At 44.2% G+C, this 26,901-nt stretch overlaps 1 protein-coding gene across 1 annotated transcript in view; it reads left to right on the plus strand.

Annotated features, from left to right (window-relative positions):
- Nucleotides 1-26,038, plus strand: part of sema4gb (sema domain, immunoglobulin domain (Ig), transmembrane domain (TM) and short cytoplasmic domain, (semaphorin) 4Gb) — a 168,014-nt gene extending 141,976 nt beyond the window's left edge. The window contains exons 15-16 of the mRNA XM_041209634.1: nucleotides 1,039-2,389; nucleotides 22,126-26,038. Of these exons, the coding sequence (XP_041065568.1) occupies nucleotides 1,039-1,916 (878 nt within the window). The 3' untranslated portion in view covers nucleotides 1,917-2,389; nucleotides 22,126-26,038. The remainder of the gene's footprint in view (nucleotides 1-1,038; nucleotides 2,390-22,125) is intronic.
- The last annotated feature ends 863 nt before the right edge of the window (nucleotides 26,039-26,901 follow it).

Genomic DNA, 26,901 nt, shown 5'->3' on the forward strand with positions numbered 1-26,901 from the left:
ACACCGCATCAATAGCCTTTCCCTCATCAATCATCTCAGTTACCTCTTCACAAAACTCCAGCAAGTTAGTTAGACACGATTTTCCTTCAACAAATCCATGCTGACTCTTCTGAATCAGTCCACGTTTTTCTATCCTGAATATTTGTACTCACAGATCCCTTTGCACCTCTACCCCACTTAGATTCTTATTTTCAAGCAATCTGTGACCTCCTTATTTTTCTTACCAAAATGTAATGCCTCAGACTTGCCTCTGTTTAAATTCATTTGCAAATTTTATGCCCATTCTACAAGTTTATCACTGTCATCTTATAAGTTAAGGCAGCCGCTCATTGGTATTGAACCTACAAGAACAAAAATCTACCATAATCCTACATTAATTGGCAACAGTATGTTAAACCTGTTCAGACTGATCGTAAGAATGGTTGTTGGGTTTTGGGATTGTCGTGCCACTACATTCCTGGGCACCAACTTGAGGTTGGGGTTAAAATGATCAGGAAGGGAAAGAAGGGGCTTTACTCTGCATCTATCGTATACTCACCCTGACCCGTGACTGCTAAGTGCTGATAAATAGAAAAAAAAAATGTCCTAGACCCTGTCTTCCCTCTCAGGTAAACAGAACCTATCAGATCCCGCAGCACTTTGAAGAGCAGGGGAGTTATCCCCGGTGCTCTGGTCAATATTTATCCCTCACCGACCATCACTAAAACAGATTGGCTGGTGATTATCACATTGCTATTTGCGGTGTGCAAATTGGCTGCTGCGTTTTCCAACATTATAATAGTGACTACACTTCAAACAGACTTCATTGGCTCTGATCTTAAAGGTGGCCTTAAACATACATTCCACTCTGACAGGCCAATGTGCCACTATAACAATGTACTGAAGTGGAGTCTTTCCCTGGTGACGCTCGATAATACTTGCTTCATTGCAACGATTGGATAGAGATATTTCTCTCACTGTAAAAGTTCTGCTTACATTCACAGCAATAACAGTATTGCTCCAATTCCAATTATTATACCTTTTTTTTTCTCTCCGCAGTTCCTTTGGAAGTGAAGAGTAGAAGAGTCCAGAAAGGAACAGACGTTTTTCTGCAATGCCGTCTCAGCTCCAACGTAGCCATTGCAAGATGGAAAATCAATGAGGTTGATCTCCTGGGTAACGATGGGAAACATTACTGCCTAAAAGATGGTTCTCTGGTGACAAAAGATGCGCAGGTCACGGACGATGGAGAATACGACTGCTTTGCTGAAGAAAACGGAGTTAGGTACGCGGTAGCCTCGTACAACATCACCGTAATGGAAAACTCGGCACTCTCACCTTTTTCCCCTCCAACATCAGCTCAGCGGCAGATCTCCAAGGGCCGGGAATTCATATATCTCTTAATCATTGCAGTCCTGGCTGCTGTTTCCTTCGTCCTGTCCACCTTGTCCATCTACCTCTTCTGCTCGCCCTCCAAAAGGGGCAACTACAACGTGCGGCTCCCCAGGTCGTCGCTGGTGGAGCTGCAAAACGTTTCCGGCACTTGCGTGGGGAAGGGCGAAGAGGTGGAGCCGGGCCGTTACCGTGACGACCGCTTCCTGAAGATAATCCCCGGCGAGGGGGTGACGACGGGCAACCACAGGACGCCGAGCGCCGAGCTGCTGCCTCCACCTCCCCCCCCGCCTCCTCTCCCGCTCCCTCCTGACCCGTGCTCCTGCAACCCCGAGCCCGCCAGCGCCACCACCCCCAACGGCTTGCCAGGCCTGCCACACGTGCTGAGGAAGATGAACGGCAACAGCTATGTCCTGCTGCGGCAGGCTAGTGAGATGGAGTCCACCTTGCCCCATTACCACTCCTTCACCGAAGAGCTGAGCAAAATGTTGGAGAAGCGGAAACACGCTCAGCTGGTGGAGAAGCCGGACGAAAGCTCAGTGTGAGGAGAGCAGAAGTGGTGGGACCTCTCAGCGAGAACTCCAAGTTATCTACCTCAGTCAGTATTCAAGGGAAATCCACCGTGGAAGGGCCTACGTTAGTATTTTGTCTAAACCTGAGGCCCCTTTACGATTCCAAAACAAATTGTGTATAAAAAGAACCTTCATCACCTGTAAATAACCCCCCCCTTGAGCTTTAATATATATATATATATATATATATATACTTGACTCTGTTTGGATAGCAATCAAAAGAGAGATTTGATACAAAATCCAGGAAGCTTACAAAAGACACGCAGGGGGAGATTAAAATGAGAGACTCGAGTGAACTTTTGATGCTTGTCAACCAAACGTGTCAGGTCCCCCAAGCAGGACAGGCTTGAGGGGCTGAATGGCCTCTTCCTCCTGTTCCTGTGTAACCCAGGGAGAAACTCCTCTTAAAAGGCAGGCTGCTACAGACCCGCAGGACAATCACAATGGTGAGTCAAACATTGAATCTGAGCTTTTTGTGGAGTGATGCTTCCAGACTGTGGAATAAAATGGTAAATACATTTTGTACGTGCAGGCGTATTTATGCTGATAAAATTGTGCGCGCAAATTACCTGTAGTCCAAATCAAGGGTTTAAATTCGAGCTGTATATCACCTACACGGACTGAGGTGCTGGTGCTTACAGGTCGTGACTGGGGGGGCGATAGCAAGAGCTTCAGCTGGTGAAGTGTAAGTATCACGTCAGGTGGATTGCCCAGCTCTAGAGTGCCGGCTTAACCGCAGTGCCCACACCTAGTGACATTTTTGGCTGACATTTTTAAATAGAATTGCGTGGGGAAAAATAATCTCTTAGAGCGATCCCCTTTCTGTTTAAAAGAGAGCTGCAGCACTGGTCCTTAACGTGGGGATGGGTCTGAATTGATCATTCAGCATCCCGTTTGCGTATTGTTAAGCATTTTTTAAATGGTGGACGGGAGGCTATTGAGGCCTATTGGCTGGCGAGGCCTATTGGCCAGCAGACCCAGGTACGGGTGACAGGGAGAGTGTTGCAGGGAATGGGGGCATGAGTAGGGACGGGGGTTGGGGGGGGGGGGGGTAGGTGGTGGTGGCATGGAGCTAATGCCCGGGCTTAGGGTGAGGGGTGGGTTGCTTTTCCGGGGTGTTTAGGGTGGGCAGGGGGACGGACTGTATGATAGGGAGCATTATTCAAACGTTTGTTTTTGGGGTATAGGTTTCACTGGCAAGGCAGCTCACCGCCACTTTCTCAAGGGCAATTAGTGATGGGTATAAAATGCTGGCCCAGCCAGCGAAGCCCACATTCTGTGAATGAGTTTTTAAAAAAGTATTACTCATCTCTGGTTGCCCTGAGGGCATTTAAAAGCCAACCACTTAGTGTGCATCTGGAGTCACACATAATTTTAGAGGAAGTGGGGTGGGTGTTGGCAGGACTCCCTCCTTGAAGGTCAGTAGTGAATCAGTTGAGTCCTCATGACAATCCAGGCTGGTTGGATGTATACATCCTGAGATGTATTGAATTGACAGCCTACCCTGGAGGCCGCTTGATCCTAACCCAGCAACAAAGGGAGGCATAGGGTGAGTGGGGAATGCATGAAGTTGATTCTGAGAGTGGTGAAGGACCGGCCATCTTATAGATCCGCTGCGAACGGAGTTGCGGGTTGCTATAAACAGTCTCTCTGCCGAGTTAGCTCTGGAGAAACAGAATCACACAGAATTGTTAGCGCTCGACTCATCGTTGTTCAAGCGTGCCCAAGCTGTAAGTGACCTCATCGTCAACTGTGGGGTCCTCTCAGGACTGAAGAGTCCGATGCAGAATTGGCATGGACGTCCACAGAACTGGCAGCTGGTATTTTCGTTGTTGGTACGTGGGGGGCACTTCTGCAACTGCGCCATGCCTGGCCTTTCCCTGGGCAGGTTAGTTGTTGTCCATTTGGCATAGGTGGGTCCACACAGCAAGCTGAACCGAATTTCAGTGCTTGCCCTAAATGTGGACTGGCCGGCCGCAGTGTTTGTAAGGCCCTTCTTTAAGACGTCCTTCTATAATTTGTACTGACCACCCCGATGTTGTTTATTCTGAGACAGTTCCCAGTAGGAGATCTGTTTGGGGATTTTGTAGTCATCCTTGTGGGAGAGTAGCCTGTCCAGCTAAGTTGAATTTTCTGGAGGGTGGTCTCTATGCTGTTGAGCCTAGAATTATACAGCACAGAAGCTGACCATTCGGCCCACCGATGGAGTACTGTGGGGGGGGGGAATGTGAGGTTATTTACTTTGGCAGGAAGAATAGAATAAAACAACGGTTTTTAAATAGTAAGAAACTTTGTACATGAAACACAAAAATGTCAGCATGCAGACACAGCAAGCTATTAGGAAGGCACTGGTATGTTGGCCTTTATTGCAAAGGGTTGGAGTAAGTAAGGAGGCTTTGCTGCAGCTTTGTAGGGCTTTGGTAAGTCTACATCTGGTGTACTGTGTACTGTTTTGGTCTCCTTACCTAAGGAAGGATATACTTGACTTGGAGGTAGTGTGATGAAGGTTTACTAGATTGATTCGTGGGATAAGTGGGTTGCCTATAATGAGGGGCTGAGTAAATTGGGCCTATACTCTGGTGTTTAGAAGAATGAGACGTGACCTTATTGGAAAGTATAAGATTCAGAGAGGTTTTGAAAGGCTGTTTCTGCTGGCTGCAGAATCCAGAACTGGGGGACAGGACAAGGGGTCTGCCTTCTACAGTTGAGATAAGGATCTCAGAGAGTTGCAAATCTCTGCAATTCAGAGGGCTCTGGGTGTTCTGTTGTTGAGCATATTCAATACTGAGATTGATAGACTTTTGAACTCAGGGGTAATCAAGGGATATGGTAATTGGGTGAGTAAGTGGAATTAAGGTCAAAGATTAGCCATGATCTTATTAAACAGCAGAGTAAACTGGAAGGCCGTTTAATCTAAGATAAAAGCAAAAAAACTGTGGATGCTGGAAATCCAAAACAAAAATAAAAATACCTGGAAAAACTCAGCAGGTCTGGCAGCATCGGCGAAGAGGGATATAGTCAACGTTTCGAGTCCTCATGACTCTTCAACAGAACTAAGTTCTACCATTTAGATGCTGTTTACAAAGTCACCTTCTGCACCATTCTGTCTGGTGCGGATTCAATTGGCCTGCAATGGCTTAGTTAAACCACTCCTCAATCCACTTGAAAGCCTGCTAAAATGATAGGCCTGTGCTAATAAACACTGTGGGTAGAGGCGCAGAGCTTGAATCCCCCTGAGAAGTGGCTAGGCCACAATTGCAGTCATTACACTCTGTTGCATTCAAGTTCCTTTAGCTTTCAGCAATTTAAAAAGATTTCCTCATGTCTTATATTGAGCTCTGTTCCCCTGGATGAGAGAGCAACCTCAAGTAAATCTAATTCTCATGTGCTTTGCTTGCTGTTAACCCACATGTTCTAGCTTGTGTCGACAATATAGTGCTTCTACAACCTTTTTTTGTGCACATCAAGTAGAGGAATTTTAATGCTAGATTCAGGAACCGAGTGACAGTATAAAGCGACTTTCGCAGATCAGGTAGAGCATAGGGTGAGATACCGTGTGCGCTCTACACTGCCCCAACAACTGTCTGAGCCCCAAACCCAGACAAACAATCTTTAGTGCAACAATGCACCCTTTTTCCACATCGCACACAAACCTTCTGCATGAGATTAGCTCCAATATGATGCTGTGGGCCCATGTCCCTTAAGGATTGGATAGAGGAGGCCCGAAACCATTTTTCACAAGTCCTTCACAGCTAGCAAAAGGAAACTCTCACCCAATCTGGCCAGGTTTGAACCCAGGTGTCAGAAGTGAAAGGTCGATGGTCTGAACCGCCTTGATTTTTTTTGTTTTGTTATCAAACAAACTATTTCAACTGAAGTGAACTATTTAGCTTAGACAATCCTCTTTGGACCAGCTGGCCTGGTCACTGGATGGTGGGATGTGAGATTACCTGCATGAGGATACCCTGCTCTCAACTAGGCCCCCTTGGGGTGTGGGGTTACAGACAGGCTGATGCTTTGCAGCTTGTTAACCCACAAAGAAGGAGTCATAAAATGGGTAACTAAGGCAACATTACATCGCCACTGGCAACCAATTGAAACAACAGCAAGGAAATGATGCAGCGAGATTGAAAGAGGCAGCAAATTAATTTGGAAAAGAAGCTTGTTCCGTAAGGAAATGAGAATCTGCCTCAAAACACAATGTCAAAACTTAATGAGCACAAAATCCTGGAGATGTGTGGTGTTCCTCATTTGTGAGAAACTGACTTGTGAGAGTGAGGGCTTACTTGTTCCTAAATCCATATTGGAGATTGTAAGAAATAATTTTATGTTTCAGCGTATGGACACATATTCCATGTAAGTTACTTAATTTATTCATGGAACCGTTTTGTTGCTTAATTCCATTTGTGCATTAAATTAAGATGTTTCCATCCCTCACTGTGTTTGTTACTTCATTTCTTCAAAAAAAAAGTTGCCATTGTGTGTTCACTAATCCTGAGCTAATGGGCTACAAAATAAAGCGCAGAAACCTAATTGAAGGTGTGGGGTTCTGGCACCAGTATCCATAAGATGCAAAACAAACTCTTGAGTGTTCTAAAGTCAAGAAAAGGCCTAATGACTGTACATAGAGAAGCAGGGCATGCATTTCCTGCCTGTCCCTCAATAGTGACAGATCTTTGGCAAGATGAGACCCTCCTCCACCTTTTGAGAACTTGTTCCACAAGCCCTTGGCCCATTTCCCAGTGCCGGGGGCAATGGCGGGGGAGGTGGCTAAATATATTGGGTAGAGGTAGTGTTCATTTATAGAACACCGGCTGCTCCTATCTCAGGTGGAAAGGAAACAAATCGCTCTGCAGTGTAAAATTGGCCCTCGATGATCACCCAAAGCATTAGAACAAAATGGTTTTGAAGCTTCTAGTTCTCTTTTATGCTGATTTGGCTCAGCAACCAGGCTAAAATTTACACTCCTGATGCCCTCTGCTTGGCTGCAAATGATGGGGAATATACCACATAGAATCATGGAAATTTGCAGTACAGAAGGCCTCATGATGCATTTCCCTAAAGTTGCAAACCATTGTAAAATGCCCACTCATGTATGAGCAGGAACATTACAGGCCCGTGGGCAGGAATATTACAGGCCCGAGCACCCATTCATGGTAGAGTGGCACAAAATTATGGCACAAAATGGAGTAGGGAATTGAAGTAATGGGTTGCCTGGTAATTTTGTGCTCTCCCCAACGCAAATTATACCAATTGTCTCTGTTGATGTGGGCATCACTGTCAAAGCTAGCATTTATTTGCTCATCCCTAATTATTCTCAAGAAGGTGGTGGAAGCAATGGTATAGTGGTATTATTGTTGGACTAGTATTCCAGAGACCCAGGGTAATGGGTTTGAATCCCATTATGGCAGATAGTGAAACATGAATTCAATAAAAATCTGGACTTAAAAGTCTAATGATGACCATGAAGCCATTGCTGATTTTAGTAAAAACCCATCTGGTTCACTAATATCCTTTCGGGAAGGAAGTCTGCTGTCCTTACCTGGTCTGGCCTACATGTGACTCCAGACCCACAGCAATGTGGTTGACTCTTAAATGCTGGCCTAGTCAGCGATGCCCACATCCCATGAATGAATTAAAAGAATGTCCATCTGGTGTGAAGGGGTTCCAGTCTTTTGACCTGGTGACAGTGAAGGACCGGTGATATGGTTTCAAGTCAGGATGGTGTGTGCCTTGGAGGGGAACTTGCAGGTGGTGGTGTTCTGCTGCCCTTGTCATTCTAGATGATAGAGGCCATGAATTTGGAAGGTGCTGTCGAAGGAGCCTTGGTGAGTTGCTGCAGCGCTGTGTGGTCTTAAATGTCCAGATTGAAGCAATGGAGGGATAGGCCACTGGAGTGGGTTAGCCTAGTTTTCATTCCTAGATTCTAGGCTCAACTCCAGTTCAGACTGCTGGGTTGAAAGTCTCTGATTTGCAATGGAGCCATGCCCCTTGAGTTTGGAGAGTCACAGTCTAGTTCCTGGTGGATATACAGCACAAAAAGACTCTGAGTTATTGCGAATTGGCAGCTTCACATAGTGAGACTGCACACTATCTGTTGCCCTTAAAATGTAACTTCAACACAATGTTAGAAGATGATCCAGTCTATAGTATTATGTATGAACATAGCACATCACTGGCCAAATCTGACCAAAACACAATGGGCTAGAAACTCACCTCAGATAGAAGCGTGAAATGGGTGAGAACAAATTACCCACTTGTTTAAACGCTATGGTTGATACTCAGTTCCATTGACTTTAATCGAATGCAATGTTAAACAGGGCGTATAAACCAGTGGCAAATGCAATGCTGTCCATTTAGCGCCACCTCCCAGGACCAATTGTCCTCCATTATCACATTGCTGCTAGTGGGGTCTCGCGATGCACAAATTGGCTGCTGCACTTCCTACATTGCAGCAGCAACCATGTTTCAAAAGTACCTCATTGGCTATAAAGCGCTTTGGAACATTTCTAAGGTTTTGAAAGGTGCTATATAAATGCAAGCCTTTTTTTTTATACAAACAGTTGAACTGAAGAGAAACAGCAACATGATAGCGACCAGACAATCTGTTTTTGTGAAGTGGATTGAGGGATAAATATTGGCCTGGGCAAGAAAGATAACTCCCCTCTTTTTCTTCGAAATAGTGCCATGGGATCTTTTACTTCCGCCTGAGAGGGCAGGCAGGGTCTTGGTTTAATGTCTCAACTGAATGACTGCACCTTTGACAATGCAGCACCCTCTCATTGGAGTGTCTGCCTTGATTGTTGTGCTTCAGTGCCAGAGTGGGAATTGAACCCACAACCTTGGGTTAAAGCTAGGTTATAAGCCCAGTGAACTACTCCATGCTCTAGCCATGTCCCATCTGCCTTCATTCAAATATCTAGTGGCAAATGCTGCATCAGGGGGCGGCATTTCGCTCCGGTGGGATTTTACGGTCCCACTGAAGTCAATGGACATTTGAACGGCCTTTGCCGCGATGGGGGCCATACAATTCCGCCCATGGTCTGAGGCAACCTTTCCCTCAGTTTGTTGTGGCCATAACACAGGATAGGAACTAGGAAATAGGAGCAGGAGTAGGCCGTTCGGCCTTCAATAAGATTGTGGCCTTAGATCCAATTTCATGCCTGCCCCCCTCCCCCCACCCTGAATAGTCCTGACCCCTCGTCAATCAGAAATCTGTCTAACCCAGCCTTAAACATCCTCAATGATCCAGCCTCCTCTGCTCAATGGGGAAGAGTAATGACCCTAACGAAGAGAAAATTAAGTTTTTCAAACATAGAGCTGAAAAGCTGATTCAATATTTGTCGGCTTTCCGGTCTGTTCACCAATTTAATGGGTAACCTTGGAGCAGTAATACTTGTTCATATTATTAAATAAAACACACTGAAGATAATACAGTGAGGCTAAGCAATGTGCGATTAATCAGTGTGAAAGGACTTCTTAGAGGATGCTCAAAGAACGATAAAGAGGAGAGCACAAGAGCACAGAATAGTTAGAAGCAGGCCCTAAGGACCATGTTTTATTAAGAGCTCCTCTGAATCAGCAAATCTACAACTCTTCTTGGAAAGACCCAGTGGTTGTGTGTGGTTGTGCACAATTACCAAGTATGTTAATAATTAAACAAGGGATATACAGGCGAACTCTTGCTCTAAGTGTACAAAGATGGATTGAGGCATTTTCACTAGTGAGGCTCAGAAAAGGACCGAGCCCTTAAGCCACTCTGATTTAATGTCCATCGTTAATCATGTTTCATTAATGAGCCGTGTATTGAATTAATAAATTCACTGAGTTTGTCAGTACAGGTAATAGAATAGGAACAGTGGCATTTATTTTGAATTGGAGTTTTGACAGCCATTGCTGGCAGTGTTAAAGGGGAAAGTTTAGTAGCAATAAATTCCCAGCTATTTTCAATGTTAGTTGACGTGGGCTGAAAGAAGTATCTCCTTAGGGAGGTCTCTTTCTCTTGGCTGGATTTTACGACAGGCTTTCTGTTCTCCACCGATTACAATCACGCTTTCTTGATGATTTCCCTGGGTTGAATCTGGACTATTAAGACACTGCTTAAAACCCACCTCTTTAGCTCTGGAATTCCCTCCTCAAACCTCTCCGTCTCTCCACCTACCTCTCCTCAATTAAGACGCTGCTGACAACCCTCCTCTTTGGCCAAGCTCTGGCTCACCTGCCCTAACAGGCTGGATTTTCTGCTCTGAGGCAGGAACCAGGAAACTTCCCAGCTTCGCGCAGCCACCTCAAGAGGAAGCACCTGTAAAGATTTCTGTTCTGGGTGCTCATAGGAGTTGGGTCAGCGCTGCCTCCAGGAAGAGTTTGCAGGCAGTCACAAAGGCTGCTGGTTGCCGAGGCGAGCTGTTTTAAAGACCTGCCTCGTTGCTTTGGGACTTTGTCTCAGTTACAATAAAAACACAAAAGCTCTCCAGCTGTCACACCCCTCATCCCCCCCTCCCCCCACACACTCCCCATGGCCCCCCCATGGTCCCTCATACCTTTTGTACAAATTTATGCCCATTCACATGCTCCATATGGAACCACTGAACCCTGTAATGACAATAGGATGTGTTTAAAAAGTTTAAGAAAACAACCACCATTCATAAAATTGCTTTTTACTACAGTTCCAATGAAATTGGCAATCATCCAGACCATTTAATGTATCAATAGCAGAAACCGCAAGCACTTGAAACCTCTATCTTATGTAAGTAAATATTGTGAAATGAGAGCCCCAGATGGCCATTAGAGCTCTGAAACACCTGCACCTCAGGGAAAAGATTGTTTGATTTACAGCTCTCGCTGTCTGATCTGTTTTGTCAATTTAAGGGATGGGCTGGAGTTGGGGCTGCCTCCGGACACAGGTCCAAGGCAGGAAGGGAAGCAGGGTGATGCTGAGGCCAGGAAGTTATAAGGCCTGACTCATTCACTGGGAAATCAGCCGAGTTCTGTAAATGAGTGATAGGCACACTAACCCTCACCCTCATCCACCCCATACCCCCTCCATACCCCTCCACTTACCCATTCTCCACTATGGACAGAACTGCCTATAATAACATTGAGAAGTCTTTAAGCTGCACATGAAACTATCAAAATAAACAACCAGCCATTCAAAAACCTCTGCAAAAATATAATCATATTAACTGCTCATAAAACTGCCAATAAAACAAAGCTCTCAGTCCCCTTGATACCTGTTACCGAGCTGCTACCGAGCTGAATCCATTTGTGGAGCTTGGAGCTCATAATGAGATTCTATTGCAAGCTGTGTCCATATAATATGCAGAGCTGAGTACATCAAAAACTTTGCAGTAGCCTAAACAGATTGCCATTTGTTCCACTGTTTCAAAGGCTCAACAGATGGCTGGGCTGTCAATCAATATATAGATTAAAGCACAGGGGCTTAAACTGAGACTTTGATCCCTAGTTAAAAAAATCTCTAGCCAGGGGACACATCCTCTCAGCATCTACTCTGTCAAGCCCCTTAAATGTTTAATTTGTTTCAATGAAACCACCTCTCATTCTTCTAAACTGGAGCTGGTTGAGCTGTTCAAAGTCTTCAATCAGGTGAAGTACAACAGGGACACGTTAAGACTGTACTAACTCAGTAAGAGTAGGAGGGAAATGGACCTAGGAGGGGAGGAGAGAGGGTGGTGGGATCAAGCCACTAAGGAGATAGAGATGGATGAATAAAAGTTTACAATATTCAAAATATTTACTAGCACAGACACAAAAAGGAGCAGCAGAGAATAGTTTGTATGGAGCGAAGTATCTGTGTTGGTACTAAGGCAGCCTGTTGGGTTTTTTTCCCTTCAGTATAACACTCAAATTGATAATTCAGCTACCTTCGGATTCCCACAGTCTTCACAAACCTAAGCAGCTTGTACTAATGTGTGTTCCCTATAGTCTGGAAGTACAAAGGCTGGATTCCGTTTTAAATACACATGACTAGCCGCCCACAATCCACAGCAAGAGGTCACTTGGTAAGCGGGGTGCCTTATGATGAAACGCTTTTGTTACCAGACCTTGAACAGTTTTGACAAGCATTAAGTTGGAATGTGACCAGAAAACAAAATCCTCTGTCTCACCATGGTCAGGCAAACTGGATAGCTTTTTTAAAAATTTATTCTTGGGTTTTGGGCATCACTACCAGGGCCAACGTTTATTGCCAATCCCTAATTGTCCTTGGTGAGCCATCTGCAGCTACAAATGGCTTGCTAGGGCTTTTCAGGGGAGAGTTGAGAAAGAGAGAGCTACACTTCTGCAGGACCAGAGTCACACCGTGTAAGGGTAGCAGCTCTTCTCTCCTGAAGGGATTAGGGAACCTGATGAGTTTTTACAACATTCCAGTTGCTTAATCATTATTACTCCAAATCTATTAATTCATTGAACTTAAATTCCTCCAGCTGCCATGGTGGGATTTGAACTCATGTCTCTAGAGCATTGTCTAGGCCTCTGAATGACTAATCCAGTAAGATAACTGCTTTGCTAGCATCCCCTTAATTAAAAGGTTGACTTTCAGGAGCTGGGTCAGTCAATGGCCCTTATATAATGCCTACCTTGAAGAAGTATTGCTCCTCTCTCCGTTATTTCACCCCTCTCCTAATATTCACTCAGTTCTGTTGAAGGGTCATGAGGACTCGAAACGTCAACTCTTTTCTTCTCCGCCGATGCTGCCAGACCTGCTGAGTTTCTCCAGGTAATTCTGTTTTGGATTTCCAGCATCCGCAGTTTTTTGTTTTTAGCCCTTATCCTGATTTTCTTGTATTTTTTCTGATGAATGTGGGCATTGCTGGCAAGGGAGCATTTATTGCCCATCCCTAGTTACCCTGTACCCTGAGTTGAGGGGCTCACCTTGGCCTCTGTAGAGGGCAGTTAAGAGTCAATAATGTAGATGTGGGTTTGGAGTCACATGTAGGCCAGACAGTGTTGAGATGGGAGATTTATAGGACATCAGTGAACCATTTGAAATTACAGCAGCAAACACTGAAAGGTGATCAGCTATAGCAGCAGTCCAGTACTGAAGGAATTCTGCACTGTCAGAGGTGCTGTCTTTTGGATGGATCATTAAACCAAGAACCTGTCTTCCCTCTCAAGTGCATGTAAGAGATCCCGTGGCACATTCTCAAAGAAAAGTAGGCCAACTGTCCTAGTCAATATTTATTCTTCAGCAAACAGATTATCTGGTTATTATAATATTGCTGTTTGTAGGAGGTTGCTATGTGGAAATTGGCTGCCACGTTTTTCCTATGTTACAGCTGTACTACTTTTCAAAAATACTTCATGGATTGTAAAGCGCTTTGGGATGTCCTGAAGTTGTGGAAGACTCTATATAAATGTAAGCTCTTGCCTTCTATTTTAGTGATCAGGAACAGGCACACCAGCAGAGTTTTGCTACTGTAGCTCAGAGGTAATGAAGTACAGCATACCAGCTAATTTAGCATAACTAGATCGAAGCTGGGGGACTTCCTTGTTTTGGTGTTTCTTTCCACCAGATAAAACCTGCTGAGACATTGGGAGAGCTGCGAATAGGTGGCTTTTACTTTTCATTTGCAAACCTGCTCCACCAGTATTGACTCTATAACACCCGTGAATGTTCTGAATGGGCACGTTCCAAAGTGATACTGTAACAACAGAAAACTCATTTGGACAGGGGTGTCCCTAGGTGAGCTGGTTCTTAAAGCAAGCCCTTGAGTATTTAGTTTGAATTTGGTATTTCTTAAAAGTTGACCGATGATAGACAAACGTTATGTGGCATTGTAACATGAGGTTCCTCACAATACAGTTAAGTGTTTACAGGAATTAAGTGGATTAAGACTCAAATTCCTCTTCGACTCCACTCCCTGGCACTGAGCAGTACCGCATCAATCACTTACCATTTTTGAGGGATTTATTTTTGGTTCTTATGTCTGTTGACGAAACACTTTTCCATTTAACACACCTTGCTCATGAATAAATGAAAATCAGGCTGAGATTTGCCGGAGTGTGGCCTCTCACAGCCTGCCCTGTTAGACACTTCTCCCCCACCCCCCATTCAGTTTGAAAATGATTTGTGCTGTAACTTGCTGGAAGTACAAGCTGGCGATAGTAATGGTTGAATCAGGGATATGCCGGGCCATGAGATTACAGATTGTGTTCGAGTACAATTCTGCTGCTGCTGATGGCCCACAGTGCCTCATGGATGCCCAGTCTTGAGTTGCTGGATCTGTTCAAAATCTATCCCATTTAACACAGGTGGCACAGGACATGGCCTGGAAGGTATGATTCCGTGAGGTTACTTGACTAGTCTGTCAAACAGCTCTCCCAATTTTGGCACTAGCCCCCAGATGTTAGTAAGGACGACTTTGCAGGGTCGACAGGGCTGAGTTTGCTGTTGTCGTTTCCGGTGCCTAGGTTAATGCTGGATGGTCTGTCTGGTTTCACTCCTTTTTTTGAGGCTTTGTAGCAGTTTGATACAACCGAGTGGCTTGCCAGAGCATTTAAGTTGCTGTGGGTCTGGAGTCACACGTAGGTCAGACCAGGTAAGGATGGCAGATTTCCTTCCCTAAAGAACATTAGTGAACAAGATGGGTTTTTACAACAATTGACAATGGTTTCATGGTCATCATTAGGCTTTTAATTCTAGATTTTTATTGAATTCAAATTCCACCATCTGCTGTGGCAGGATTCGAACCCAGGTCCCCAGATCATTACCCTGGGTCTCTGGTTTACTAGTCCAGTGACAATGCATTATTCCATTGTCTCCCCTGAATGCATCATTTTTACATGTAGCGTAAATTGTTTCTCCCTTTGAAATTTGGTATTCTTGTGTCTGTCCTGATATGCACAAGGTCAAAAGCTTCGACAGCCTGTCTCTTTTTACAGCAATACTCATGTTCTGTGCTACCACGCGACTATAAAATAACAACTGTAAAATAATTAATTGTTTTGGTTATTTGGTTTATTTTTTAATGGAATACCCACCCAATTTCATTCCCCTTGCGTTTGTACTCTACATTGAAGTCAATGACCCATTTTTAACTCGAGGCAAATGGATTGGTTTTGGATGGGTTAATGGCTGGGGAGGGTTAAAAGTCAGCAGGGTTTAAAAATATGTCTCTCACCCTAACCTGTCCATGTCCTATCAACCTGGTTAGGTTAAGGCGGCCCTCTCCTGTGTGTTCCTTTGATGCCCATTTGCTTTGTTAGTAGAGGTAATTAAATAGGTCAATGTCAGTGTTAAAGTAGCAGAGAGAAATGTGACTGAATTGAGCATACATTGATGGAAACTTCAAAGCTCTGGTCGTTATGATGAGTATTGGGAGTCCCCCAGTGCCAAGTGCCAGGAGACATTCTTAATTGGAATGGTATGATGGAGGATTAATTCTAGATTAACAGACTTTGACACATTTATCTACACGGGCTGAGCTGACATGATTTCAATGACAAGAACTACATCAGTTACCTTAAAATATAAAACAAGAAAATAGAAACCACCCATTTACCTTATCTACATATTTAATAGGGAAAGATCTTCATAATTTCTCTCTGACCTTTCCCCCAGACATAGTCAGAAAAATGACAAAACATCTACTCATCTACACTGCTGCCCTATTGGTGGTTTCTGGTTATTTGCCTTCCACAGATGACTTGGTCTCAGGTGCAGTATCACAGATTCTACGGCTGCAACTTTCAGTCTCTGAAAGGATGTGACTGAGAAGTGAACTCCTGGAGGCAAATAAGACAGTAACTCCGGCATATAGCTTCAAACGAAGCCATGACCATGACAAGGGTTCAAGACAAATTTGGAGACTTTTTCCTCTATTTGTTCATGGGATGTGGGCATTGCTGGCTAGGCCAGCATTTATTGCCCATTCCTAATTGCCCTTGAGAAGGCAATGGTAAGCCACCTTCTTGAACTGCTGCGGTCCGTCTGGTGTAGGGACATCTACAGCGTTGTTAGGGAGGCAGTTCCTGGATTTTGACTGCAAAGAGCTGCAGATGCTGGAAATCCAAAACAGAAACTGAAAATGCTGGAATAATGCAGCAAGTTAAGCAGCATTTGTGGAATGATGAACCTTCAGCTGCTTCATCAATGACCTCCCTTCCATCGTGAGATCAGAAGTGGGATGTTCATAGATGATTGCACAATGTTCAGCGCCATTCATGACTCCTCAGATACTGAAGCATATTCGTCTTTTTCAGATAACAGCTATCTAACTATATGTCCATGTGAATGTTCATCGCCAGAGGTTAATATATCAGAAAAGAAATAACGTAGAAATATTTGCATTTATATTGCATCTTATCACATTATTGAAGGATCTCAATGTTCTACGTACAATGAATTACTCCACTTACTGCTGTTACATAGGCAATTAGGCACCAGTAATGTTCTACAAACAGCAATGAGATGAGTGAGCTGGTAACTTTGGTTTTAATGTTATTGATTATGAGAGGAGTGCAGGCCATAAGCAGGGAAAGCGCCTTGCTCTTCTTCAAGTAGTGCTATAGGATCTTTAACATCTGGACAAATAGGTGGACAGGACCTCACGGTTTAAAATCTCATCAGAAGGACGGCACCTCTGACCAAGCAGCACTCTCTCATTGTCGCCCTATACAATGTGCTCAAATCCTGCGGGACACTGGAAGTCACAATTTCCTCTCCTGGACTTGACTCTGCTGCCAAAATCATTTCAATTAACTGCAGACTTTGTTCTGTTGAACTCCTCTGAATGACTCCACACCCAGTACAATCCAGGCCTATTAAATAGAACTAGTCTTTCAAATGCACTTGACCTGTTTCTGTGAGGCAAAAAGGGACCTGCTCCAATTTTTCTATCTTTTTATCTGCCCTGGATCACTTACCAATTTCCAACTTTATTTTTATTGTATCCTCAAAAAGGGTCTCTTTCACAAGATTATTTTATGAGGCCATTGTTCATATTGGGGTTGATTTACACTTTTATTAACAACACATTTCTAAGTACTCATTCATACGTACACACACACACACACACACACACACACACACACATATATACATATATTTAAACACACAAGTTAGGTGTACAGTACACATATTTAATGAATGTGTATATTTATATATATATTTAATAAAGAAAGACTTGTATTAATATAGCATGTTTCATGACCTCAGGAAGTTACAAAGTATATTACAGCCAACAAAGTACATTTGAAGTGTAGTCACTGTTGCAATGTAGAAAATGTAACAGCCAATTTGTGCACAGCAAGCTCCCATAAACAGCAATGTGATAACAAAGCAAATAATCTAAGGGATAAATATTGGGTAGGACACTGGGACAAACTCCTCTGTTCTTCTTTGAAATAGTGCCGTGGGATCTTTTATGCCCACCTGGAGGGAGAAGACAGGGCATTGGTTTCACATTTCTTCTGAATGGCAGCACCTTCGACAGTGCAATAATCCTTCCATGCTGCACAGGAGTGAGTGTCTGCATAGATTTAGTGCTGAAGTCTTTAGAGTGGGACTTGAACTCTCAACCTTCTGACTTAGAGGCTGAGGCCATTGCATCTTTTGATTGCAAGACTGGGATTGGGGGGGGAGTGGGGGTGGAATTGGCTCGTCCCTCTAACCCCGAAAGGTCCATGTGTGTGAGCATCAGTTGTGGTTTGGGCTCAGCTGGAATATTTCCATGAAGTAGGGCTGCTGACACAAAACCGTCTCCGCTTACACATGAAGTGCGCGGTAGCTGACAGCTGCAGACCTGGCCCCCAGTTTGATTCAGCACCTTCCGGGGATGAGCGAGGAGTGACTGGAGGAGGAAGGAAACATCGAGCTCTTAAAGCTTGCTTAAAAGTCAGTAATAACATTTTAATGAGTTGCCTCAGGAGATTGACAGCCATGGTTATAAATGCCAACGAGGAAGAAAAGGAAATGCATGCAGATGTTCACAGGGCTTAAATTAGAAGCCAATTCAAACTGAGTGAATGAAGGAAGTGGGAGTTGGATCCATTTGAAAATTCGGAGCAGAGAAATTAGAAGATTATAAAAATTCAGTGAGTTCACCATCTCTGTAAATGAAGTTTTATACTATCGACATAACAGCATTTCCCAAAGCATCTTCAATGATTTTTCTATAAAGATGGAAGAGATGAGAATCAGCCTAAATTTAAGTGGTTTTTTTTTACTCTAAGGGCCATTGTGTGCAATAGATTTGTTCTCACTTGCCTTGTTTTGCCTGAAACAGCTTACAAATCCAAGAGGAGGGATTTTTCTCTATTGTAAAATAATTGGAGTTTCCAGTTAGGTTTCAGAGAGTTAGTGGGTAATTGAGGCCAGTCAGAGGTACCTGCAAAATTGCCAACCAGGATTTGATCAGGTGACCAGCTGGCTTGCTCACCACATTGGAAACCATGTCCCATGGACACTTTGGGCAGAATTTTGCGACCCCATTTCGGTGGGGACAAGGCCATAAAATGCGGCGAGACATTCTAAACCCCACTGACTTCAGTGGGAACGTAAGATCCCACTGCCGTAAAATTCTGCCCCTTTATTTTTGATTTGCTCCTCAAATTGGTTATGCTCATAAAAATGCCAAGAGGCTTAGTTGGGCAGATGCAACATGGGGGATGTGGGATGGCGTTAAGCCACAAGGCACTTTTCATGGTTTTGCATGGGACTCACACTAATGCCGCCCAAATAGAGATTGTGGGTTAACTGGCTGCACACCCAAGTGTTGAATGGTCAAGACTCGCTAAGCCTAGCTGTCGGGGCTGATGTATTTTTTTAAGCAGGATGCTGGTCTTAGTGAGCCTGGTTCTCCAGGATGGGACAGTTTGCTTGATTGGCATCCCTGCCAATGGATACAATGTCCACCTCCTATATCATCAGCACACCATGGCTACAGTGTGTACAATTTACAGGATTTACAGTAGACCATCCCCTCCATGTAGTGCCAAAATTAGAGGTGCCGGAGCTCTAAGAAAGTGTGTTGGCCATATCATTTCTAAATCTACTATTACACTGTTTTCTTACGTATTACTCACTTAAGTCCCTAGTAGTCAGTAAAACTATGCTTTCTACCTGAACAGTATTAGTGCCCCCTACCACCACCAACCTCTTTCTCACCCCTCCCTCCAACAACCTCGCCCATCCCCAATACCCACACCCTCCCAAACCTGAAAATTCTGATTTGTTTTTAAGCTGGTCTGTCAGGTCCTAAACTCTAGTTGCCCAGCACGGGTGACGAGAGCTCAGGTTAAAATGCTGAGCCCAGGCTCCCCCCCACACCCCCCCAACCCCGCACAGGCCCCAGTGCTTGGAGCCGTCTGCACCCACCTCTCCCTGGCCCTGTTGGGAGGTGCTGGAGCAGCACTCCAGTGCACTCCAGCAGCACTTAACCCTTGATCTCTACAGCTGGAAAGGGCAAAAAGCAGCAATGTCGTGGGAGTACCATTATCTCCAAGTTTCCCCTTGAAGTCATCTACCATAACTTGACCGTTCATCACCTTTCTTTCATCGCTGCTGGGTCAGTATTCCTGTAGCTCCCTATTTAATATCATTGTGGGAATGCCCTCATCACAAGGAATCGAGCCACCGTCTCACAACAACCAATGAGGCTTGCCAGACTAAACTTGTGTCCTGAGGTCAAATATATAAAAAGAATTTGGCTCATTGCCAAGGGTTTAAGATCCAAGCTTAAGATTCCCCTCAGTGGTACAATACAAAAACACTTGTTGAGCAGGTCCCAGATTCAACTTCAGTCTGAAATCAGAACGGGGATCAAAGCTGGCGCCTTCCTCCTTTTTGTGCCTTTGTCACATTATCCATACATCTGTTGTGTTTTGGCTCTGTGCAGCTCTTAACTCAAGTCTCACACATGAGTTTCTTCTGCCACGTCATAGGGAAGAATAGCTGAGGTTTCTGTTGCCTCCCTCATGGATTGTAGCTGAAGAGTACCACCTCCAAGCTGGGCTGCCACTAAGGCTACAGAGGCCCTCCCACCGTTTATGATGGACGGCACCCACCCACACCCATTAGAAACAAGAACCCCCACAGGGCAGCAACCCAGTATTCAGAGGTGGCTCTGCCATCTCTGCTCACTGGGGCTAAGTGCAGTTGGGCTTGAACCCAACCATTCTGAGTTGCAGATGGACTTATTACCACTGAGTCAGTGGTCACTCCATCCAGATATGAATCTTCTGCTGGGTGTCAAGAGAGTATTTAGAGACCATTTTCTAGTTTCCATTTGCCAAGGGTGTTGAGAATGGGTCTTCAACCCTTTGGCTTCAGAGGTGGAAATGCTGCTACTAAGATAAAGGTTTGATCCCGTTCACATTTACATGGGGTGAGGGCAAAGTTCCTCTGTTAATGATAGGTGGAAGAATGCTTCTTTATTCCTACTTCACAACTACTTAATGAAATTGGAGGAATCCCCAACTTTTGAAATATGATTTCTGAGGTGACCTAGTCTGGTCTACAGGTGACTGCAGATTAACATGTCATGGTTCGCTCTTAGTGTTCTCTGTAGTGGTCTAGTGAACCACTCAGCTATAAAATAAACAACCGGCAGGGAGGCTTGTGATAGGCAATAAATGCGGTTTTGCCAAAGGTATGTACATCATGATAGCAATAAAAAGATATTCTGTGTGCTACATAGTCAATGAAATATTAGTGACTGCATTAAGAGAACGCAAGTGGAAATTGTTGGTTAAACTAGGTGAAGAGTGAGTTGGAGAATCAGCCTTCTGGTGTAAAAGTCCGACTTCCAAACCAGGATCCTGTCTCTGCACTGGTGCGAGGCTTTATTCAGTTTACCGTAAATCCTGAGATTATAATTTCACCAGCAGAAAGGAACATAGGAACAAGAGTTAGGCCATTCAGCCCCTCAAGTCTTCTCCCCCATTCAGAACTGATCTGTATTTCAATCCCACTTACCCAACTTCGCTGCATACCTCTCAATACACTTATCCAGCCAAACACAAGACACCAGCATCCACAGCCTTTGGGGGAAAGAGAGTTCCAGATTCTCCTTTGTGTAACAAAAGGCATGTCTTGATTTCTGGGCTGGCTCTGATTTTAATAGTTCTTGATTACCCCACTGCTCCTTCACTGTCGCCGGTGAAAATCCTCGAACTCCCTCCATAAATGCAGTGATGGTGCACCTACACCACATGGACTCCAGCAGTTCAAGGACAATTGGGGCTGGGTCTTGCCAGTGACACCCAGAATCCATGAAAGATTAAAACTAAAAGGTAAAACTTTCTCTGTATCTATCCTATCCAATCCTTTTAGTATTTTGAACACCGCCATCAGATCACAACTCAATCTTCTATATGCTATGAATACAATCCAATTCAAGCCACTGCCCTCATAACTTAACACTCTAAGCCTTATTTATCATTCTGGTGAATCTGTGCTGCTCCTCTTTCGAAGGCCAATATTTCCTTATAGAGCACAGAAAGAGACAATTCAGGCCATCAAGCCCATGCTGGCTCTGTAGAGCAATGCAGTCAGTCCCCATGTCCCACTTTATCCCTGTAGCCTTGCAACTCTATTTCCCTTCCTTCCTGAGGTGCAATCCACAAAATTTCAGTACTTCAGATGGGATCTGGCCATAAATATGATGAAGAACAGTCATTCTACAGCTTTGTATCAGAGAAATTTCACCTCTACCCGGTGCTTTCATTAGACAAAGTTTTGGGAAGTTGGTGGATGGCTTTGTCTGTATAACTCGGGCTGATTCAGTACTTATTTGAAAATAATATTTCAATACTGCGTTGAACTGGGAGCATGCTGGGAAGGGAATAAGATCATAAAATGCTGAAGCCTTGAATTAGTTGGAGATAATAGTATTCTCTGCACAGCATGATGTCACGGATGCAGTGAGCTGATGTATTGAGTTGAGGGGAGGTTTCTTGTTCCTATGTTCCTTTCTGCTGGTGAAATTACAATCACAAGTTATGAGGACAGTGGCTTGAATTGGATTGCATTGTAAAATATTTGTGATGTGTCCGAAGCTTGAAGCACAATATTCCCCGACAAAAAAGGAAGTTTGTAGCTTTATAACCATCTTTGACTTTTTTGGAACAAAAAGTGGTGAAGCTGTTGCATTAACTTAATTGACTGAACCTCGTTGGTGACACAAATATTTATGATTTTTTTTTTCCCTGTTGTTGCTTTCAGATGAGAAGTGAAGTGGAGCCCAAGCTTGTCCGAAGGAAGTTTTCTGTGTTTGGAACAGTATCGATATTCCTGTCTGATAGAGTCCATCAAAGTGGAAATGGGGTGTCTGAGCCTTTTGGCTCTGTGGGCCACTTAGACAGGTAACATAGAGCCTGGGAGCCCATGTCGATGGGTTAACTCTATGGTGCCGTTAATTTGAATATACCCTGAACGGCTGATGCTAGCGGTTCTCGGTGTTCTGAAGTAGAACTGGCCAACCCACATAGTACTGAGCAGCCATTTCCACTTAAACAAACCAGAGGATAAGAAATATGAGTGCACATAAGAATGTGGTGTTTGGATTTTGATGGCCTGGGATTGTGGCTCTTCGAGGTCCACAAGCTATAGTTGGGACACCCCTGCTCTAAATTGTTTGGTGAACATTGGTTGAACAACTTGAAAATCTCCAGAAAGTACTGTACCTCCAATCCCATTGTCCTCCCCCAAGCTATATTACCTAACATTCAGGTGCCTTCACCACACCTTTTCTAGGGCACATATGCCCACAAGGTTAGAGCAGTATAAATTTGAATTCTTTATATGGAGTAGGTGAAAATTGCAGAAGACCATTAACGACCAGCCTTCAATCGGTGGCCCCATAGGGTATTTTGACAATACTTCCAGGTTTTCCAACACTACTACCCAATCTAATACTTCTCTGTTGTTCACAGCCCACTGTGGCATTCAAGATGACCGCATGGCTGTACACCCAGGCAGCTTAGAGAGAATGTAACTGGTAGCACATGCTTGTGAACTCAGACATATAATGCTAACTGTTCAGATTCTGTGAGGTGAATTTCAGGGGTAGTGCAGTGGGTAAGGCATTGAGCTAATAACCTGGAGGTCAGGAGCTCAGATTAAGAAATTAAATTGAAATAATTCAGATCATTTGTGAACTAGAACGAAAAGGTAACTGCAAAAGTTGCTGGCTAAGACCCAACATGGTTGACTCATGCCCTTCAAGTAAATGAACCAGCCACCCAGGACCCAGTCTGTCCTATATGTGATCCCAGCCCAATATCATACAGTTGATCCTTAGTGCCCTCTGAAGTAGCCCAGTTCAACTGTAAAGAACAATTGGCTGGGCAACTAAGGACGGGCAATAGATATGACCTTGCTAATGTTGCTCACATTGTAATATCATCTGCGAGCCATTAACAAACTGTGTTAAAAGAGCGCAATCAGGAAAACGTTCGACAATTAGCCTGAAAGCATAAATGCCCAATTTCCAAACCTGGCACCTGGCTCTATTGTGGTTTGAGACTTCACTGAATTTACCCCATAAATTTATTTCCATGCTCCTTTCATGATAAATTAACCCCCTAATGCAGATATCACAATCATTATGGGTTAAAAGTAATGCACGGGGGAAATGAGAGATCTTTCCGTGACTGGTGGCAAACGTGTTGACAAATCATAGTTGCTTCTGGTGAACTGTGAAAGAACTCACTGCTGGGGTCCTTAAAATTAACAATGGCATTTACAGCTGGGAGTTTTCTCGGAGCTGATCCTGCTCTAACTATGCCAGAAGTAGAGCAGAGCTGCATTCATGTGGGTAAGCAGGATTTACGCCATACTTCCGATGAAGTTACGGCAGTGGAACCAATGTTGGCACCATACAGAGCCCAGTTCACCTGCCCACTGGCAAAGTGTGATACCCAGTTTATGTTACACTTGTAACTTCCAGAACTAGGGAATCCTGCCTTGCAAAGCAGAAGGGGCCAACCTCTGGTGAGATGACTTTGGTCCCTGCCTCCAAGGTGAAGCTTTGCTGGTGGTGGCATCAAAAAGGACAAGTGCCTCTTATCGCCACGTGGTGCCACAGCTATCACTTTCTGTTGGCACAGGCCATCAAGGCAAACTTTGATTGACCCCAATGACCACATTTAAAAGAACAATAGAACCTGCAATTATCCAATGCCATTATCACACTATCAGGATATCCTAAAATCCTTCAAACAACTGGAGCAACAAGAGGAAACTGAATATTAAGTGTAACAGATCCATTAGCTAAATAGCTGCTACTGCTGAGGGTATCAAGGGACATGGAGCAGAGGAGGGCAATAGATTGGAGATACAGTTCAGGAATGATCTCATTGAATGGTGGAACAGGCTTGATGGGCTGAATGGCCTACTCCTGGTCCTACTTTCCTATGTATAGAATTTGTTTCCCAGTTCAGTGTTATCACTTGTGTATTTTATGTATAATTAACCCCCGCAAATTGATCCCATCAGTATTAACGAACCCGGTGAAAAACCTGAAATCACAGGTCCTTCGCCTCGCCCTTATACAACTCAGAACGCTGTCTCCCAGCACAGCCAAACTTTGGAAGAGTGAAAGTCTGCACCTGCACAGCTGGGTGCACTACAATTGGTCACAGTATGAAGATTTCACAAACGGCCCCCATTATGCTTTATTGGGAACTCCTGGTGATAACATTGCACTGAATTAACCCCGTGATTGATGCAGGCTGTATTTTGATAAGCCCTTCTGTTTAATAGCCACCTTTGCTGAGATGGTAGATCTCTATGTCTTTGAGTGAATGTGAAGGGTGCCTGGAACCTATGCTTGGAAGCACGTATGTGATTATCTGGAGTTGGTTGTTTTGTAACATATTTTACAATGATATTGCTGTCATATCCTTTACGTCATGACTATTGGTCACAATTCTGACCCATTGAGTCATACTTTCCTGCTACCTTTTATATCTTAATTACTGTGATTAATTCAAGTGTCACTTCCAATTAAAAGATTGCATGTGTCCCTTCTCAAAGGGGCACAACTGTAAAATTAAACAAATTAAAATGAAATTTGATCCCATGTATTAATGCAACATTTCAGTCTTGTTGGTACCCACTGGTTGTAACAAGGCTCAAGCATGCCAACGGACATCGTGTGCACCATCTCCAGAGACACCCAGGAGCAATTGCAGCCACAGAAGGGAGGCAGGCATTTCTGAACAACCCCCTCAATCACCCGTTGCCTGGATCTGTTGGTGGCCACCACAGCCAGCCCCAGGAGCAGTCCTACCAGGAAGGCCTCCGACTTGCCCCCTCCTCTCTGCACTGGGTATCCAAAGATAAGGACCACTGGACTGAAATGCAGCCGGAAATTGAGGTGCAGACCCTTCAGATAGTGGAAGAGAGGCAGAAACCCCTCACACGCTGCTTCTTCGTGGAACACGGACTTCTCCAGGCCCCAGAAATTACACTTGGCCTGACAGCCCGTAAATCTGCTTTAGAATTTGTTGCATCTCTCCTCTGCTAAGGTCCCATGTCAACAATATTGTTTAACTCCCGCCTAATTTTGAACAGTTTGGTTTAGAACCATTATTACAGGACTACTTCACTTGCCAACGTGATGAATGTAAAATATATAAACCTACCAGACTTAATAACCTTTTTCCTTTCTCTTGGTATTGTACAGAAATCTAGCTGTTGTGTGAATAGCTTTCACAGGCACTAAAAGCACCTTTCTGCTGTGTTTTTAAGCTTTCCTTTCAGTAGGAACTCTTCTTTGTCTTGCATGGCACTCGGAAAGATCGATTAGCTTACCATTCTCCTCCGACTCCTGGCATTGTGCCATCGAGATACCAGCGGCAGCTGTGCGGAGAGATTTGGCCAATGTCAGCTTGCTGCGTCAAGGGAAACACAAAATCTTAGCGATTGCTTATCAGATCCAATCTTTTGGCATTTTTACTTGAAGATTTTTGGGTTCAACTCCTTGTTACAGGGCATGAGTTGCCCTGGCAGCTGCCCAGATGTATTTATACAGAAACATTTGCTAGTGAACTATATATATTTTTCCACATTAGGAAATGTTAATTATTGTTGAAGATCAGTAAATAAACACCATATGTTTCTTTGAAACTGAGAGGTGTGCATTATTGGAAGCGATTCTACGCGGTAATGCACATGCATCGAGGGATTGTATTTTATTCATTCAGAAATACACTTCTTAACATGTGACGATAAAGAAGCAAGCTCTAAACGGCAGGCACGGGTTTGGGAACTGCTCCATTTGCTTCCCCGTCTGAGCTGTACTGTCCAGGGAAAGAGAGTGGAAATTACAGCATTTCATAGGGATGGAGGATGGAAGAAAGACCATGATCCACCTAATTCTCCCATCATCCCAGTAGTCACATGATCCAATGTTAAACAGAATGTTGCCAATCACCCTCACCTTTGGGGAGATGGTGGTATCGAGGTAATATCACTAGATTAGTAATCTAAAGACACAGATTAATTCTCTGGAGACATGGGTTCAAATCCCACCACTCATCCTGATATTTCTACACTTGAGTGCATATCTTCTTTCCAATGACTCATACTGAAAATGCTGGCAGTAGACCCAAGGTTTATTGTAGTGTTGCTGATGTTGTAAAATAGCCCAAGAAGCCTTTTTTTAAACAAAATTTGACACAACCACATAAGGAAATATTCAGGCAGCTAGCCAAAGGGATTGGTTTTAAGGGGTGTTTAAAAGGAGCAGGGAGAGGCAGAAGGATTTGGGCCCAGGCAGCTAAAGGCACAGCTGCCAAAAGAGGGGCAGATTAAAACTGGGGATGCACTAGGGGCCAGAATTAGAGGAGCACAGGGATCTTAGAAAGCTGTGGGGCTGGAAGACATTACAAACATAGGGAGGGATGAGGACATGGGATTGGAAAACAAGGCTGAGAATTTTAACGTTGGCTCGTGGTCTGGTAATACATCAATGTATGTCAGAAAGCACAGGGT

This window comes from Carcharodon carcharias, chromosome 17 (assembly GCF_017639515.1).
Source record: "Carcharodon carcharias isolate sCarCar2 chromosome 17, sCarCar2.pri, whole genome shotgun sequence".
In the NCBI taxonomy this organism is placed as follows: domain Eukaryota; kingdom Metazoa; phylum Chordata; class Chondrichthyes; order Lamniformes; family Lamnidae; genus Carcharodon; species Carcharodon carcharias.